The sequence below is a fragment of the Onychostruthus taczanowskii genome, unplaced genomic scaffold (assembly GCF_017590055.1).
Source record: "Onychostruthus taczanowskii isolate IOZ18803 unplaced genomic scaffold, ASM1759005v1 scaffold27, whole genome shotgun sequence".
In the NCBI taxonomy this organism is placed as follows: domain Eukaryota; kingdom Metazoa; phylum Chordata; class Aves; order Passeriformes; family Passeridae; genus Onychostruthus; species Onychostruthus taczanowskii.
Genome location: NW_024500017.1, coordinates 6,010,597 through 6,030,585, shown reverse-complemented (window position 1 = coordinate 6,030,585; position 19,989 = coordinate 6,010,597). Strand labels below are relative to the sequence as shown.

The following is a 19,989-nucleotide window of genomic DNA, read 5'->3' as shown; positions in this document are numbered from 1 at the left end:
CAAACTTAGAGACTGAGCGTGCATGATTTTCGAGACCAATACTTCCACCTAAATACCAGACTCACAAAATGAAATTACATGAGTGACAGAAAGAGAAACCTATGCTAGATGGGTGGGCTGGCTTGAGCAGGGGATTGGGCAAGACAACCTCCAGAGGTTCCTTCCAACCTCAGCCATTCTGGATTTCCATTACATTCTTCAATATTCAACAACCTCATCTCTAAGCCATTTTTCTGGAAGATGGTTTAACTGAGTTCAAGTCCTCTCAAGGAAAGAAGGAATTGGAATGTGAGTTTCCAGTATTCTACCAAAGAAAAAATCTAAGTAGGAGGAGCAAAATTGAGAGGAGAGTGTGAGGCAGGACTAGCAGTACTTGTAAAGGAAAGACTAGCACAAAGAACAAGAACACAGGTAGCACCAGAACTATCATTTGTGAGTGATTTTTAGAGTTTCATCTTATTTTCTATTGGGCTTCTGTTAAGAAACTGCAATACTTGAATTTAGGTCAAGCATCTTCCTGTTCCTGAGTAATGTCTTCCGAGGTTGTATTTTGGAAAAGAAAGGGCTGTGCTTTTTAGTCTGGATTTAAACATTTGCTTTATCCACCAAGTAATGGGGGGAAAAAAATCTTTAATTATCTGTTTCTCTTTGCTTAGGTTTTTATTTTTTAAAGTCAGTCGAGCTAAGAGTGTCTGTTTGATAACAAACTATGCCTGATGAAAAAACCCTTGTCTTGTATTACAAACCATTTCCCTGTAGGCTGTGACTGTTTGAAATAGGAACAGAGTCAGTGACCCAGGGGACTCCTACCAATCCCATGGAAAAGAAACGCAAGTACATGACATTGTAGAGAACCAGAATTTCAATAGAAACCGACCATGCATGGTCTGAACACCCACCTTGAAACATCTCAGTTGCTGAGTGCTCAGTTTGAAACATCTCAGGGGGCCAGTATTTCCAGTGAGTGGGTGTTGCACACATTCTGAAAGCAGTCATTTCAGAGTGGGCACAGGGAAACTGAGGCACTTGGCATTACTAACCAATTTTGAAATTAACTGTATTATTCTATAATAATCACACTTTTCCTCAACCTGAAACTCCCTTAAACTCTATCATCATCAGAACAAGGCCAATTGTGCTTTTGAAAGCAACTTCCTTACAGTACTTTGTTTTCTCCGGACTACCAGGGGAAGGCTAAAAAGCTATAAAGATCCCAGTTTAGACATGAGAGCAGTAGCAATGATCTATCTGACCAGGTATATCAACCATGGCACCCATACAGACTGCAATGAAAAGAATTGGCATTATCTCTGAACACCAAATGACACTATGCTGAGCTAATGAAATAAACAGGGTTCTCACACAGAATTCGATGTACCAAACACTCCAACATGTGCTGACTTGCTTTGCTGCATAAATCCAAAGTAAAATATTATTCAACACAAATAGAGATGGTTTAATTTAGGCTGAGACACACAAGTAATACAAAGACACAAACTAAACTCTCATAGAAGTTAAACATTTGCTGTGAAACAAAAATAGTTTTATACATGTCTACATGTTTTTTGCTATTGTAAGCTCTATACTTGATGCCACATGCAGCACCAAGATATGAAGACAGGTAGTATGTGCATAATTTTCCCAAAAAAACCCAACTTTTTACTTGACTAAACCCTAAGGCCTGTACAGTTCCCAGACTATTTTCTGCCCTTCTGACAAGAGACCAGCCCTTGACCAGCATCTCTTTTCTCCTTACTAAATTCCAAGGTCATGGTGAGGTTAATCTTTATTTTACCAATAAATGCCTACTTCATTTTGCAGAAAGACCAATTTAAAGTTAACAAAGACAATATTACTAGTAAGCAGAAGTACTAAAAGGAGGATAAAGCATTTACAAGATGCAATAGTTCTGAGAAGCAACTCAAGCTCTGCACTATCATAATTCTACACCAGTCCCCTGGCATTACTGTGATATCCATCCAGAATTACAGTTCTCTCTTCAGCAAATGACTGAATCAGCATTCCTCAATGCTAGCACAACACAAGCCCAAGAAGAACAGAAATACAAGTTATGTTGACATACAAGCAGCAAGAAAACACCAAGGCTGAGGTTGACATAGATTTTCTTTGGCAACAAAGTGAGTTTCACAGGTCATTTCCCCAGGCACTCATCCCTGATGTTGCTCTTATGTTCCTCCTCTGCTGCCCATCAGCCAGGATAATAAGTCTTTTATAGGGTCATACTATAAATTGGATTAATGAAACAATTCAAGCTAAAAATAACAATCTGTCCTCCAAACTCAAACCCATGCCATTCCAGTAATGGAATCTGAAGTGCAGATATTCAAACAGTTGTACTGGTACAATTAAGAGAGTAGCAAATTGTAGTCAGGGTAGAGTGGGGGGGGGGGGGGGGGGGGGGGAAAACTTCCTAAATCAACTTGTTTGCCAAGGAGAAGATAAAGGAACCACACCTGTGTATTTTCAAAGTAAACACAAGGCATATGTTATCTTCTCAAAGAAATGTGACCAATCTCTGATAAAGTAAATAAAAAACCTGCCCCGTGTTTCCCTAAAATATATATATATATTTACAATATATAAAATATGTATTTACAAATACACATACACACTCACATATCACTCTCTTCCCAATGGATTTTAACATATGATGAAACTAAGGCTGAAAACAACATTTACAACTGATTTTAATGGGAAAGAATTTTCCTATGACTAACAAAATGCTTCTTGCCTCTGGAAGCATGGACATGCCTGCACCACACAATAGAGCCTGGTTCAGTCCCCAAGCTGTTGCTGACCTTGCCTTCTTCAGAACAAGAGATACGAGGGCTGGGAATATTTAAAAATAAGATGTTTTGTGCTGTCCTTCTTCTACCCAATTTGTCCTCTCAGAACTTGATAAGGTAACATTGGAATTTGGGAAAAATTTTCTTGAAATATTTTCCCTTAAAAGGAACAGCAAAATATTTAAGGCCTTGTAATTTCTATTATTTGATCTCTCATTATTTGTAAAACCAGTATTTAAAATGAAGAATTTACTTTCAAGACTTTTAATGGGTCTTTACTGTTCTATAAAAGACTCACAGGCTGCTTTATGTATCATTTCCCTTGGAAATTAATATCAGCAAAATATTTTTTTTATTATTCCAACAAGTTCAAGTCCTAATTTCTAACTTGTTAGATCTTTTTAAAGCACAATTTCTTCTGTATTACTCAAGATCTCTGTTGGCACATTATGAATTCTACAGAGATAATCCACGCAGTTTTTATTTACAAGTCAACTGTATTAATGTTTTCTCTTGCCAAAACGCAATTCTTCTCATATTTTAAATTGCACTGACAGGTGAAAAACAAATATTTTAGTGTGAAGTGCAAGTCTGTCTCTAATAAAAGGCATGATTGTTATGAGCCAGCAGTAAATAATACCATTAGGTTTTTCTCAAGGAAAACTTTGCTTCTGTTAATGAGCCAATTATATTTCTCATCTTAGAGAAGCTCATTCAAGGAGTACCTTCATTAAAGTAAATGCAGTAATTACTTAGAATTTCCTCCATTTAGGGGAAATGGGAAATGGGTTGGAAAGACTTTTCAGAAAAAAAAAAAAAAATCAGTAAGATAGGAAAACAAACCCTTTTCACCCAAGACCTTCAAAATTCTCAGAAACATTACTTCTCTGTCCCAAAGTGGAGGCAGCCTAGCTTAGAGCTAACAAGCCCTCATCAGAGCTTATTTAATCACTGTAATGTTTCAGTAAATGTAGCTGTATTGGCTCTGGGCTTAAGCTACCATAGTTTCTGAGTCTGGTGCAGCTACATCTGAGCTGAAATCCAATTGCAGGGACAAGACTTGTGGCACTACAGGAAACAGGAGGCACATGGTGCATCAGCAGTGTGCTGGCCAGACACGGCGCCGTGACCGGGGACAGAGCAAGGCACAGTCACCTCCCAAAGTGGTGAGGGCTCTGTCGTGCACAGGTCTCACCTCAGACCCTCACTGCACACGGGTCAGTCCTGCTGCTGTGCACAAAGCACTCAGCAAAGCCAAGTGACCACTGAAGTGCCCACCGAAGCTCAGGGACCTGCTCTCTGCAAAGCCCCACGAGCAGGCTGCAGCGTGCACAAGCCCTGGTACAAGGGAAAGCAACTGAACACACATCAAACAGGAAGGTAAGACCAAGATAACCCCTCACTCCAAGACAATCCACCACTGTCTTATTTCAGTGTAGTTCAGTGGTCATAGCTACATTCACACATACAAAATTCCCACAGAATCCAAGCTAAGCTTCCACAACCAACTGCAACAGCTTCATGCAGACACAAACCAACGCTCATCAAGCACTTAAATGTTAACATTACCAACCCAAAATGAAACAGATGGGGGAGGAAAAATGCCAAAATATGTCTGGTTTTTCAATGCCCAGTATTTTGATTAGATGCTTAAAAGCATTTTTTTTCTCTGAACCCACACAGCCTCCCAATCTCAGTTTCGTATTTCTGCTTCTACAACCCTTGGCATTCCTGACTTCAGAATTTAGAGAAGGTTATCGGTACCCCCAGACAGAGCATGGCTGCTCTTTTGCTAACCAGCTGGGGCATTGGCTGTACTGCAGCTGAGCAGCAAGCTCAGGGTGGGAAAACAATCCAGTTTTATAGGCAGCTTTTGAGACAAATCTGGCTGGCAGCAACTCCACATTTTGCACCACTGTGAACAAAGCAGTGAAGTCTCTTAAAACAGAGCTGACACTGGTCCATACACATAAACGAATAAACAAAAGACAATTCAGAAAGAAAGGTTGGTGTTTTAAAATCAGAAACACTGATCTGTAATACTCTCAGAAGTGTGAAGGTTAGGTGAAATTGATATGAGTATCATCTCCAAAGTTAATTTTTGCAAATGCAGATACTTCCATGTGCTTTGGATATTTTCCAGTTTCTGTTGAAGAGAATTGACAGACAGAAAATAATCAAGGTTAAACTAAAGGAACCTAGAAAACTAGTGTCTCATGTAAGCAAAGGGCAGGTGATGTTCCCCAAGAAAACATCCAGTTCAGTGTGAATCACATATTGATAGGGCACTTGAAGTGCTAACCATGCCACAGTACTAAAGCTACTGCTTTCAGAGCCCATAATTCCTCAAAATGACTGAAAAAAAACCCCAAAACCCTGACACAAAAAAAAAACCAACCCACATAATCCTCTTACTCAGACAAGGCAAAGGCAAAGACTGCACACAAACTTTAAGTGTAATGAAAACCAGCATTTCTTTCTCCCTCTAGCAGGCTTCCTTTGCATAAAACCTCTTCTGTGAATTGGCAGATCTCCTCTTTTTGGCATGAATTGCTGGTATGTGGCATTCATTGTGCTGCTTGAATGCTGGTAAGTGACAGAGCTAAATCTTTCCATCGCTGAAATTTCACTTCCCACAAAATTCATATAAAAAATTGTCACATTACAAGGAGCTGCTACATTCTTATCATGTGGAAAATGCCTTCTACTATGCAAAAAAAAAAAAAAAAAAAAAAAAAAGCAATGCAAGTCTGTATTGCCTAGGTCTCTCATACACACACAAATATTTATGATTTTGAGAGGAAACAGGAATTTTTTGATGGCTTACAGTACACCACAGATGATGCGCTCTCAGCATGTTTTTCATATAATACTGTTATCTTTGTCCATAGTAGGAAAGAAGGAGCTTTGAGGAGCCTCATGGCTTCTCAAAGGGTAGTTTTCAAAAAACCAGGAATATAAATTGAATGTGGAAATGTTCTGTAACCAGATAAGAAGTAAAAGGTTGCCTCTGTTTCAATTTGAACAGAACTGGTAAACTATGACATAGCTATTAGTCATTGTGTTATTAAAATAAATTAAATTCAGAACCATACGACTATGGTTGAGATTTCTGTGGCTAACATGCACTATTTGAGAGAATTTATCCTCCTTTATACTGATATGTTTTTGAATTTTGTTTCATTTAAAATCTGTTTTTCTATAAAAGTGATTTGGCCAAGTCTGTACACAAAAGTATATTCAGTGGAGAAGCCTTGATTACCTTGAGACATCAGACCAGACTACACACCTCTAACAAAGCATGGATAAAATCTAAAAATACCAAGAAAATACAGAATTTGAATGAGTTATGGCATACCTAATTCTCTCAAAAACAGCTGTGAATTAGATCCACACCCACAAGTAATAAACTTCAAAAAAATGAAGTCTTGTGAAAATGTCACATTAATCTATCCATGCAGTAAATGTCTACTCACCCACTACTTACTAAGATGATTAGTAAGGAAATCACAAGTTAAACTTTATTCATCTGAAGAAAAATAGGAAAGAGGTTGCAAGGTTGATTTAAGTCAGAAGATATTATTGTCACTTGACATTTACATGCAATGTATAATTCCATTCCCACTTACAGTCTGGGGAAAGCCTGTTAAAATTACTTCCTTAATGTGTGAACACTTCTCTGAATTGTGTTCTCTTCATCTGCCACCTTCTCCTTAAGCCAGCTGCCTCCTTTTGTTAAGTCTTTTTTAATAGGAAAGTTCATTATATGTAATTTAGGGAGCAGTTTGAGATTGTCACCTTCTGTTGAGTGCTACTGCAGATGAATTTTTCAGAAGCACTCTATAGTATCTGTTGATAATGTCAAAAAGGCAAAAGGTTCACACACATATGTTGAACAGCTTTAGCATGGGAGTAATCAGAATGACCACATCTATCTTCTCATTTTCATCCATATGGACCATTTTCATCCTCCTTCCATTTATATGCCAAACTACTCTTCCCCTTTGTAAAAGCTAACACCTTTGTGGCAACTACAGAAGTTGCTTACATGGAAACACTATTAGGAAGGCATTCAATTAAGTTTTGTCATCTAGAGACTGATCAGCATACTGTCCTGCCTAATCCTGTTGATGTGGCTTTCTTCTTACTTTTCCTTATCCTTCATTACACATTTCTTTAGCACTTACTGCTCTTCTCTTCTATTCCTTCTCATCCAGTTCCCCCATTCCCACTATTTTTTTCCTGAGCACTTGATAGCCAGTTTTTTGATTCTTTCTCTATGTCCCAGTGCTATCTTCCCAGGGATCACCATCTTTGGGGGTCACCTCTCACTTTCTCCCACCCTTCTATGTAAGAGCAGCTCTAACAGACTCATAGCTGTTGGTTTTCTTCTATTGGTATAAAGGTCTATTAGCAAGGAAAAAAGCCCCAAAAACAACAACAAGAAAAAGGGCCTAAGTTCCCCAGCCTTTAGAGGTAACTGCTGTGTACTGCAGTTTGGGAACTCACCTAACATAAACACTGCTGAGGGTGGCTGGGCCTGAGTGACAGCAGTGACTTGGTTACGATGTGCCCTACACACAAGGTTGTGCTTTATGATGCTCATCAGTAATGTCAGACCCTTGTTCAATGCCTAAGAGGGGCACAGGGATTGTTCTGATTTTTAGTTTTAAGAAGGGACTGACTGCATGCTGACAATTTGGCAGATGCATCCCTATCTTTAACAGCACACAGTGTATAATTCAGGCAAAGACTCTAAGCAAACAAGCATAAGACTAAATCCTGCTAATTGCATTGTCCTTCAATAAGCTCTCTCAGTATTTCAAAGAGAACAACACAAATTACTCATGCGTGGAAAGTGGGTCTTACAGCAAGACTGACTAAAGCAGCTCAACTTGTGAAGTTGAAGATGCTAAAGGTGACTTGTTCATGATCTACCACTAACATCTTGAAGATTTCAGAACATATTGGGCTCTTTGATTATCAGACAGAAACGTAAGATCCAGCGCCTGAAAACTGCAACACAAAAGAAAACACAAGGTTAAACTGTTTATTCAGAGATACAATGGATTCTTCAGTCAACCTCTTGCTGAACTGTGGGTTTCACTGTAAATTTTCTTTCTCTAAGCAGTTCTAGTAGCACATTTTTTGAATCAGTGTAAAATTTTCTCTCTTCACATAGTATTATCCCACTAATAAACACCAGACTACCCCCCTTTCGCTCATAAACTTCATTTAAATACAAATCTTCACTTAGTGCCTTGTGTGTATTTTAGTGGTTCAAACCATTTAATATCACCTGTAATTGTGGGATCGCACCTGCAGTTGTGACACTTCCTATTTGTCAATTCACTAAAAGGCAAGGATGATATCTTTGCTAGTCTGTTGTCTTCTGCTGCATTTCCCCTGTACACATATTTTTCCTGGCTACCTATCTCCTACTTTTTCCAATCACCTACCACCATTACAGACAATTCCCATTATTTTTAGACTCTTGTAACATAATTTCCCCAGGCACAGATGACACAAGCAAAACCAGAAGTTAATATCTACACAGGAGTTTGAGATAGTCATACATCCTCACAAAACATTCCTGACACCTTTTCTTATAGAAGGCAAATTCATGTTTTGTGAACTCCAGTGACTTCCTCAAGGCCACAGTGTGATGCCAGTTTGAAAGCACAGTTAGTCCCAGCCTTGAGGACCCAGAAAAATTAGACTCAAGAGTACCTCCGTTATTTTATCTCATTCATATAGTGCTGTTATGTGTTTCTTGTTCTGCTTCAGAGAAAATGGTAAACAAAATGAGAAGGGAAACAAAATAATCTATTAAAATTATAATTAAAAATATTTTAAATCTCCAATTCAGACCACCAACACCTGCCTATCCTCCAAAGGATGGCATTTTTCATATGTTTCAGTGTCAGTAAGGAACACAAAAGTCTTACATGCAATTCTAACTGAAAAAGCAAACACTCCCCTTTAAATTCCTGGAATTCATTCTCCACTGGGGCATCAGTGTGCTATATAACATTGGTATAAATTTCGTAAAACATGTAATAAAACCTGGATTTGAGTCAGAGGGTTTTTTTTTTAACTGAAAGTATTAAAAACGTCTAGTAATTAAGTCTATGTTCACTTACAAAGAAGTTATTTGAGTATCAAAAAAACAAGGTAAAAACTAGTAACAAGATCCCGAATTCTTGAAGAGACAAACAAAGAGACAGGAAAAGAAAGGAAAAACAAAATTTTGAAAAGTGTCCTGTGTCTATTTGTAGGGATCTGGATGAAGTTTCAGAATGATCACATCTACTTAAGGGCTTCTTTCATGTTTTGACTGAATACTAAGAACATGTCAGCACAATGCTCACGTTTTACCCAGATAAATCTTTTCCTAGTGGAAAGAATAAAGAAAAGAAATACAATTGCTTTATATTCCTAATCTTTTTGAATGCAGCCAACCCATGGGTTTTTTTTACTTTTGTGGGTTCCTCCTCCTTCCCTAATTTTTTATGCACACGATTAGATCACTGAAAGCTAAATTCTGATCTACTTAAATTGATAAAAATTAAAGCCTTCAGAGTAGGCTCTTCAAAGCCCACACTACATTCTATATATACTGTATGCCTCTACATTTAAGCAGGAGTTGGTAGTATTTTCTTATTGCCACATTTCTGTAGCAGAAATATGATGATAAATGACAGATTTATATACTACAGAGAATATTTTCATACAGTAAATTACTCAGATAAAATATTCCTCTTTGGCTTTTGTTCAAAAAGGTTGATTTATTTTTGTGCTAAAGGGCCCACACAGGACCTCTACAGTACTTCATAGTATTTCTAAGCTGCAACAGACCATCAGCATCATTCTGCTCTGATCTCATGCATAGCAGAGGCCAAAGAACCTCACCCAGCAATTTCAAGCCTATAACTCACAGCCATAAGCTCACTCATTCTCTCAAGGTTAACATCACTAGTGCACAGAGGGTCTCCAAAAAGGTCTGTACAGCATTTAAATCCCACTTATGATCTATTTTGAAGACTACTGAGATTTCATGAGGTCTAGGACAGAGAAATTTATAGTAACTATGGGTACATGAGGTAACCCGCCAGGTGACTGCAAATCTCTCTTGACTCACAATGACCTTTGGGGGAGAAAACTACCCACTGTCTTAGAAAAATACGTAAGAAAATGGAATAAATATTCATACATACATATGCATGTATTTGACATCAGACACTATGTAAATACCACCTACCAAAATCTGTGAAATAAAACTACGCAGTTTTCATCTGAGCACCCGTAAGAGTTCTGACAAAACTCAGGACTGTCCAGCTCAGACCTTCTGCTCAGATGCATGCTGTCAGTACATTTCCATGAGAACGCACTAAGGACAGTTATTCTGTCCAGTTATTCAGCTAAGCTTTAAATCAAACCTGGATTTCAGTCTGAATGATACTCTCTAGATCAACCACAACATAGCAGCTTCATGAAAGAACAAATGTATAAAATGAAATGATCTGTACTGATCTGATAAGACAAATTCTCTTTCTATTCATCTGAATCCTCCATTTATATTCTACTGTCACTAAATGCAAGAGTATGCACCAACACCACTAGATCCATTCTAGGAGTGAGTTCCAGAGTGCCACAACAGGTGAAGCAAAAAGCAAAGCCTCTGCTGCCACCTAAAGGGTTTCTCGAACTGCTGAAGTTGAGGAGCAAAAATACTTGGATGCACCCAGCTTAACGAGCATCCAAACTGAAAAAGAGCTATCAGAACAAAAGCATGCTGCTTAAGACAATAATATAGCTGCTTAATATAGCTTATTACAGCTTAATATAGCTGCTTTCCCCTCACTGCACTGTGCTCTTCTTGCAGTCAAAATTACAGCTAGGAAATAGTAACAACACTACATATTTGTTTCTTCCCACTTTGTAAGATTACAGACTACAGTCAGAGTGAGTTTGGATAAATATAAAAGAACGAAAATCTTTCATTACAAGTCATATTTTTCCAGATTTTGAAAGAAGGCACATTTCCAAATTCTCCTTTTTTGGACTGCTTTGAAGAACAGCTTCCAGAGCCAACCAGTGTGTTCCAGCAACGGGCTCATCAGTGCTGGATATAAACATTGCAAGTAAAGAGAGGTAGAAAAAAAAATTAATCCAACTGTCTCTTCTCAAAATTTTATATTGACCGCAGAGCATAGTGCAAAAAATGTAACTTTTTTTGTTTTAAGAAAAGCTTTTCACAAGAACTCAACCAGTCTTTCTTGTTTCAAAGAATAAAATTACTTGAAGAAGAAATACTCCAAGTGTAACTCCATGTACTTACCTACTTCAAAAAAACATCTTTCTCATTGTTAGTTGAAAGGTTAAATACCTATAAAACAATACAAGAAGCACAGGACAATAGAAGCATAATTTAAGATTAAAAGCACATCTTCCCTAAAATGACTAATCTTAAACAAGGGATTTGAAGGAAAGCAAAATTAGTATTTTTGAGAAAGGAATATGGAACATTTTATTTCCCATTTTTATTTCCCACAAAATACAAGCTTACTTTGGACAACAAGAAAAGAATTTCCCCAAGGAAGATGTAATTTTGGTGCCTACACTGAGTTTGTGCACGTAACCAATCAACACCACAGACACTGGTGTAGCAACAAAGCAGATCAGTGAACAAACAGCTTCTGGCAGAGAAAGAACTGGGGTTAGGATAAAACTTCCTCTGTGAACAGCATGGTATCATGAGGGAATTCTTGTAGTTTCACAGGAAGCATGTAGCAGAGTCTAACACAGAAGGATGAACTTCATGCATCATTGGCCCCTCTTCATTTTCTGCCTCCTTATAACTAGAGAACATTTCTGTATAGCAAGCATCAGTGAAAAGCCATTTATCTCCAGGATGGACTTTGACATTCTCCACTTACATTCTCCAACAAGAAAACAGAAAAAGAAAATCTACACTTAGGTTCTCCAATAAGAAAAAACCTGTATTCCTACAGTGTATATAAAACTGTTTGCTACTTTCTTCTCACAAGCACCTTCACAGATATATGAACCTAAGAGTGAAAACCCAGGTCTGATTTCTCATTAACTGTCCCTGCAACACAGACCACAGCTTTGACCATTACGAGGCCACTGTGAGGTGGAGACTTGACCAAACCACCATTTGTATGTGACAGAAGGCAGGATGTGCAAGAAAACATCTTGACATGGCTTATCTTGCCTGGACAAGAACAGGGCAGCAAGGCAAAGTTTATCCTGCTTATTTCCTCAGTCAGAGGACCTTCATGCTCACACCTCTTACTCAAGCAAGTCACAAAGGATCATTCCAGCTTATTTGCTACAGCCTGTTCTCAGGACAAGTACCTTAGGTTTGGATTATTTTCATGAAGCGCAGTGATCTTTAACGCCATGGAAACTAAGAGACCATAAACATTTTAGAAGAACAGGTGTCAGCAGGTTGATTTCTGGATGCCAAAACAAACACATCGTAGTCATTTCATTCACAAGAACTTTATCAATGTCAAGATTCATGTTATGGTACGATACTGCAGGAATCCTGCATTTGAATTTCCAAGGAAAAATAAGCTAGGAGAAAAAAGCAACAAAGAAAACAAATTAACCAAATCATTTGATATTCAAGCACAGCTACAGAGTCCATTTTCATACTGGAGTTTATACCATTCCAAGTAGAAGTTTTAGGTCTATGACAGAGAAACTTGCATAGAAAGGGCCCCTCTCTCAGGGATGAACAAACTTAGAATGTTCAAGTCTGACTGTTTTAGGCTGCTGCAATGAGTTTAGAAAGTCATTCCAAATAATAGTGGATATTTCATACAAACTCATCCACCTGTCTATCAAAAGGCTGGCAATAATTTCATAAAACAAGGCTAACTGCCACATCTGTATGCTCCACATTTCTTCCTATGTCAACAACCCTCAGCAATGTTTAGAGCTGTTCTTGTTAAAACCATTCTAATGAGCAGTGATATAAGTCAAAGTAATGTGGATAATCTCACAGGGTTAGAAGATCCTACATTATCAACTACTGTTTAATTAGTACTGAATGGGCATGATGGCACTGGATCTTAACCAACTGGAGATGAGAAAGCAGCCAGAAAAGGAAGACATGGCACATATGAGATGCAGGGCTGCACACATGAAGAAAAGGGGAGAGGCAGCCCTGGGACAGGGAAACAGACAAATGGAGTAAGCAGACAGAATCGAGGTAAACTCTGCTGGCAGAAGGAGCAGGTTATGCAGTGACCAGACAAGAAAGAAAAGCCAGAGCTGTAACTCTAACTTAATCTGGGGAACGTGCCGAAGAATTCTATCACTGACATTTTTAAGACCCCTGGGCCTGTTCTGTACACAGTGGTGAGCAGAAAAACCCTTCAAAGGATGGTAAGAAAGCAGGAGGAATTCTCAAGCAGATCCTGATAGTGCTACAAGATGATCACTGATATGTAATACATATGACAAACAGCCATGGGCAGCAGATGACCATGACATTTTCAGCAAGTTTTTGAAGAAAAGGTAGCTCTTTTTTTTTCCTCAAGTAAGATCAGAATTTACCTGCAGTAACTGCTTCCCTAAAACAGCTATTCCACATTTCATGGCCTCTACACTTCACACTGGGAAAGTGATGCGGGGTTGAAAGAATGACCCAGACATCATCTCGCTCTCTACAGAAAACCCATTCAGCTGATTAGACAAAACCCTAACTGTTCATTCTTTAAAACACTTTTCAAAAGTTTAATGCTAATAAATTCTTATCTTGCCTGTAGTTAGTATATTCTCCAGACCTCCCAGTTATTTCCCATTTTCTGGACAATCCTTCCAGCTTGGACTCCAACCCAGACAAAAGTAACACCCCATCTAAGGAGCAGCTATTGGACTGGAAGCCTGGAGATGACCACAAGTTTGATTTTTTCATTCAAATATCCACAGCTCTCCATACTTTACAATCCCATATTCTTGAGAAAGTTCTGCTGAAGAGTCACCTGAAACTGCCATACTCAGCAAGCTGACCAAATTTACATCCAAAAATTTTGAGCAAAGCTGGGAATGGATGTCTGTCATGGATATGACAGATTTGTCCTGGGCCAGCATATTCTTACCATAATCAGCACATCAGTCAACAAGGAATTGCAGGTTTCACTAATTCCAAAAACAGAGAATAAAACTTATTGTTCAAGTATTTGACTTGGATGTCCATCAGTGCTTTCTAAGTCTACAGAACTACTCCAACTAGGTAAGTAAAGTAAATTCAACCAAGAGAAGTTAAATTAGTAGTGCAAACATCTGTTCCTCAGTGTGCAGAGGTGTCAACACACGGCTCAAAGTTCAATACTCAGAGCATTACAATTCAGAGATGTTGCCAAACAAGTACTTGTGACAAATGACTTAATGAATTCTCTTTCTGCAATCACACTACTAAAGCTCAAAACCAGAATCAGGCAAGATTTAGGAAGATGCAACTGAGAGGATTTTACTTGCATTACAACTGATTTTGTACAGTGTCATCTTCAAATTCTCAAATTTATTAGGTCTCCAATATAGCATAGGACATAAGCCTGTGCTTTAGCTTTAAAATATTCAGACCCTTGGAAGGCTGGTGGACCACCTACAAATATCAGTGTGTCCCTTCCTTCAGTATTTTACTAGCCTGGGCCACAGAATGTCCAACAGTATTTTGAGCATAGGCAGGACATACTGAAACCAAGCGTGCACAGTCTGTTTTTTTTGCTTATGTAATTTATTTATATAGTAACTTTTCAAAATGCTTCTATACAACAACAGTGTTGTTTAAAGAAAAGAAAAATACAACCGTTAGACAATGTCATCTAAAAGATAATCAGCAGAAAGACTGAGAAGGACAAAAGGTTTATCTTTCTTTTTCACTCATTAAATAAAATGAGCTTTCAAATTGGCTGTTTCCCTTTCACATTCAGTTTGCTGAAACTAATTTTCACCTTTAGATCTTTAAACCCCTCCAGGATCTTTTAAAATTCTATCACTGTCAGCACATATTCATAACACCTATTTAGTGCTAAAAGTCATCAGGTTCTCAATTGACAGGGAGATCTTAATCAACATTTTAAGTTCATGGACATCAACAAAACCTCTTAAAAAATAAGATATTTTCATTATTATATAAATTAAAATTACCCTGCACTCATTTAGCTGTTATTAGTTATAGCCTTATTAATAAGAAATAGCCTTATTTTTCTAGAGATTGTACAGGTTCATAAATGAGCAATGCCTGCCCCAAATATTGAACACAAGTAATTTCTTTTCATAAATCTATACAGGAGTAGAACAAAATAAACATTTAATAAATACATTTAACAGTAAATGTTTTCAGGATTTTGTATGTGGAGAATAGGAATTGAGAGAGGAAAAATCACTCACTGAACTAACTTTTCTGTCTTTTCAGTTACCTTGGGAAACAAATGTAATTTTTTCTCATGTACTGTGCTATGTACTTGCTATGTACTTCATAACTATTCACAAAAAACAGCATTGTCCATTATGAAAGACTAAAGGAACAAAACAAACACACAGAAAAAGTGCTTGTAAACTAAAACAAACGGTTGCAACTGAATTTCTTGCTTCCACAAAGCCGGGCAATGAAACCTGTCAGAAGCTGGACAGTCAAATTTTGCAAAGGAAATTAAAGCAAATTACAAATGAGACAGAAAAAAAAACCCCACAGAAATATATTATCTAACTCTGTCTCAAAATTAAATTAGTATTTTGCCTCAGAATATGAAGGCAAAGGAGGATAGATGAGCAACAGCTTTAGAAACAGAAACTGCCACATATGAGCTGGATCTAAGAGCTGAACAGTCAAGTCCAGCAGATCAGATGATGCTAATTCTAAAACACCAAGAGTTTACCAAGCATGTCATGCCACAGAAACCCAGCATCTTTCCTGATGGCATTCTGTAAGGAGCACAAGAACTTGAAGTCCCAGCAGAGTAGTCAGGGGAATGAAAACCAAACTTTACAGAAGTGAGGACCTTCACTATCTGTTCATTCCATGTAAATACATCTGCAAGGAAAGGTATAGGAGTGAAGAAGACAACTGTTGTAGCTAAACATGTAATTTGGGAATACCAGACCAAAGAAGCATGACCTACAAATCCTACAAATCTGGAATACTTTCTCTGTAGTGCAATGGGATGTACTATGATAATAGATCATACTTGGTAATTCTATAACCATGATTCAAAAGGAAAGTTGCCTTTGCTAGAATAAAATGTGTTATGGTCTAGGTAGGAGCTATTTTCCAGTCACATGATGAAACTTAACTGTAACCAGGTATTTTATCAGGAGTAATCTCCTCCTCTCAGGATAGAATGCTAAAAATGGTCCTTTTGGTTACTGAGTTAAGTGAAGAAAATAATTTCAAGCTTTTAATTAAAGATTAATGTGCAGAAGCAGGTAAATGAGGAAGAGATACTAGTAGTACAAGGCACAGACTTGGAGCTGCAGTCCTACACAGTTGAGCTTAAGCTGCCTTACACCCTTCCTAACAGGAATGCAACAGGGGCTTCTACTGAAAAGAGAAATTAACAGAAAACTTTTAATTTTTGTATAAATAATAAATTTCTGCAGTCTCAATACATTCAATGCATTTCTATGCATTGCTTATGACAAAGTAGGAGAGATGGTGACTGCTGAAGCAGAGGGGAAATGAAACTGGTTACACAAGTTTTACATCCAAGGGAATCCCCAGGTGACTGTTCAGACAAGCTTTCCATTTCTTCTTCCTGCTAGAAATGGTATGTCAGTTGTCTCTGACAGCACTACGGATAAAAAGGTGAAAGAAGAGAGAACCATCACACCAGACAATGAGAAAAATATTCATCTTGATTGTACGTAATCCTTGGCTTAGTTGAGTGCAAGTTTTATAATGAACACCAGAGCTTTTCTTTCAGAAGATTCTTGTTCTCCACTCTCCATTCTTTATTAAAACTATCAGGGGTTTGGAGCTTTAAAGTTTTTATTTTTCCCTAGTGAAAACATTAACACAGATCCAAGATAGGGAAATGGGTCAGCTAATGTTTGTCCTTGAAAAGTAGCTTTGCAGTGCTCCTTTTATTGTGAAATAGCAATGACAAGACTATTGGCAGTAATTAGAAATTTAAAGTACCCGACTTTGGAAATGTCCAAAATGTAGCATCCTAAAAAAGGCCTGATTTTTCAGGAGAGACAGCTTTTAAAAACTTGCATCCCCTAAGGGGTGTCTCAAGCTTTGTATTCAAGATCTTTAGTATATATATTTTAATATATTTTGCCCTGATTGTCAAATAAAACACACACAAAGAAGTAGTATGATAACGAATACTCATTTTATTCAGCCACTTGAGGGGCCTTCTCCATCTCAATGTTAAAGTTTCTACAAAGCTGTAGGGTGACAATCACTGGAAGCCAATTAGTCTTGGCTATCACAAAAGCAAGGACAATGTTTGCCAGGTATTTATGTTTTCACTGAATTTATCATTTAAATGAAATTTTTCATTTAAGTGAAATGATTGTAATGAAAACACCCTGGCAAGGCCAGAAGAGCTATAATAAAGATTGATATTAACAGTACCTAAGTCAAAATACGTAGGTCTGACACTTATCTGTCAGATTCAGGATGCAATACAAGAGAGAATATACTTACTGAAACTTTCCACAAGGTCAAGGGCAACCTGAGTAGCCACATCCATTCCAGAGTTGATGTAGGACTGGCAGTTTTTCAAAGAAGAAAGAGCAGAATCAATTGCATTGAACGAGACTCTTGGACCACCTGACATCTTGAAACTGTTACTCTAGAAATAACAGAGAGAACAAATTAAAAGCAGTTTGCACACAAAGAATTTGGGACAGAAAACGTAAGTTCTAATAGATAGCTAAACATAAAGAAGTGTCAACTTCAGAATCTCTGAAACATTAGGGAGCAGGGATGAAAACTTAGCTCCCAAGATGTCAGTAATTTCAGTGAAAGTGCAATTCATCTTACAGGTTTTCAATTCACCTCCTATTCAGTATTAAGCAAAACTACACCACTAAAAGCAACTGGTATTTTCCTCTGCTCATTTCTACCACTAAACCTCAGTGAAGTTCAAACTCCACAATTATGTCTGCTTGAGAACTACTGCTCTATTTCAGATCCAAAAGAAGATCCAAAAAAGCCCACATGCCCAAAAACTTGTCTGGGTTATCCAGGCATATAATCAATTAGCCTAGGAAGAAATATGGTTTCTCACATTCAATTGGAAAAAATAATCTAACAAAGGGTCGCTCTACTAAGAATGTACTTAAGAGTAAAACATCTAGCATCATTTTTAAATAAAAGCCCACCTTTAAAATGCTGCTTATTTCTGCCAAAGATGTTACAAACTTTTGGTACCCATATTCCATTAGCACAAAATAAAGTCACCCAGGTACCATTGTTTATCTTCTTTACCACCCTCTGGCCCTGCAATGCACACCCACAGCCTACACCCTTGTGGGGATTAGCTGCTCTGTCATTAGTAGAACCTTCAAGTGTTTTTGCTTATGCTGTGCCTATCCACACTGCTTACATAAATTGGTTTCTTCTCAAAAATCCTCAATTTCTGCTCTTCCTTCTTCATGATTTGCCATAACCCACTCAGAGATGTAGCTACTGTGAGAAATGTGAACCTGGTGTATAGAATTTTATACTTCAAGTTGCACATTAGAAAATTTCTGCTTCAGCTTTAGCTACACCCCCCAAAAAATAAATAAATAAATAAATAAACACAGCAAAGCAGAACTCTTGGACAGACAGAAATACTGCATTAGTCCATGTAAAGAATAACTAGTATGTTCAAGGACTATACTGAAATGCCATTGGGGAACATAGCAGAATCCACAAACAAATCTGGGGTATACCAGAAGGGGAAGAGTTGTTCTAATAACAGCCTTTAACAGGCTATAATCCAACAGCAATCTGGAAAACATGTATACAAAGTACAGTGCTTTTCCCAACTAAGGCTGTATCTCTCTCTACTGCTTTCCCTGAGACTCCAGAACAACACCTTGTGCTCCCCCTAACCTGAACATTGCCACATTCCTTACAAGTACCATGCAGACTATGAGACCTGAATACCTGCTGTCTCCTGTTCATTTCCTATCATTTTCCTTTTTTTCCATTCATAAAATGTGCTTGGCCAGTCAAGACTATCTTTTAGTACACCATCTTTAGGTCATGTGCTTCCAGCAACATTTTAACAACAGTTCAACCTCACCACAAATTGAACTTCTTAATTACATGCAAAATTACAACTTCTTGTCTTCCTCTCTATCCCCTTCTAAAGGTGCATCTTTCCAGAGATGCAGCAGGCTTCAACTACAGCTCTTCTTATGTCAGCTCATGCTCTCCTGACAGGAGACTGTGACTCCTGTCATTACAGATCTTTGGAGGCTGTCAAACTGACAACAGAAGACAAGGGAAAAGTTCCTTATAGAACTCCTTGAAAGTAAAGACGAAGGATGCTCTTGAATATTTAATAACAAATTCCTCAGTTAGTATATTATTTAACTTTTTTTTAAGGTACTTGTTTGCCATCTTAGCAAGACTGTTTGTACAGAACCTCTGTGATCCAAACGTACACTACTGAATAGAGACATAAAATCATGTTAGCAGCTTTATCTTTCTGAGCCCATTTTGTGTATCAAAGTTAACAAAGAGAGCCTAATTCCCCTCTTGAACTTGGTAAATCTCACTGAGAAAGCCTGCTGTTCTTTTGGAAATTTCAAAGATACACACTGAAAGAAGGAATCTGAAAAAAAAACCAAACCAACAATAATGAAAAGTTAAAAAAGGCTCCTTCGTTTTCATGAGCAAACCACACAGGAGCAGAAGTTACTGGTTATGACATTAAATCATATCATTGCAGTGGTAGGTTCATCTCAATCTGTCTTTTGGAAAGTAACTTCTTTTGGATGAAACTTCCTTTTTTTTTTTTGTTTTTTAAAAAAAGGTTGTTTTTTTTTACAAACTGGTTACAATCCTGTAATGCCCCAGCCGTCCCCCTAAGGGTTCAGAGGAAGGCAGTGGGATATACCCTGGGCAGTGCATGGGCAAAACAACCAAATTACCAGGAGACTCAATAACAACTTTTATTTGAAAACTTTAGAACATTCA

At 37.8% G+C, this 19,989-nt stretch overlaps 1 protein-coding gene across 1 annotated transcript in view; it reads right to left on the bottom strand.

Annotated features, from left to right (window-relative positions):
• NSMCE2 (NSE2 (MMS21) homolog, SMC5-SMC6 complex SUMO ligase) overlaps positions 1 to 19,989 on the bottom strand; it is a 125,691-nt gene that overhangs the window by 103,397 nt on the left and 2,305 nt on the right. Inside the window, 1 exon segment of the mRNA XM_041407564.1 lies at positions 17,500 to 17,647. Within this exon segment, the coding sequence (XP_041263498.1) occupies positions 17,500 to 17,647 (148 nt within the window).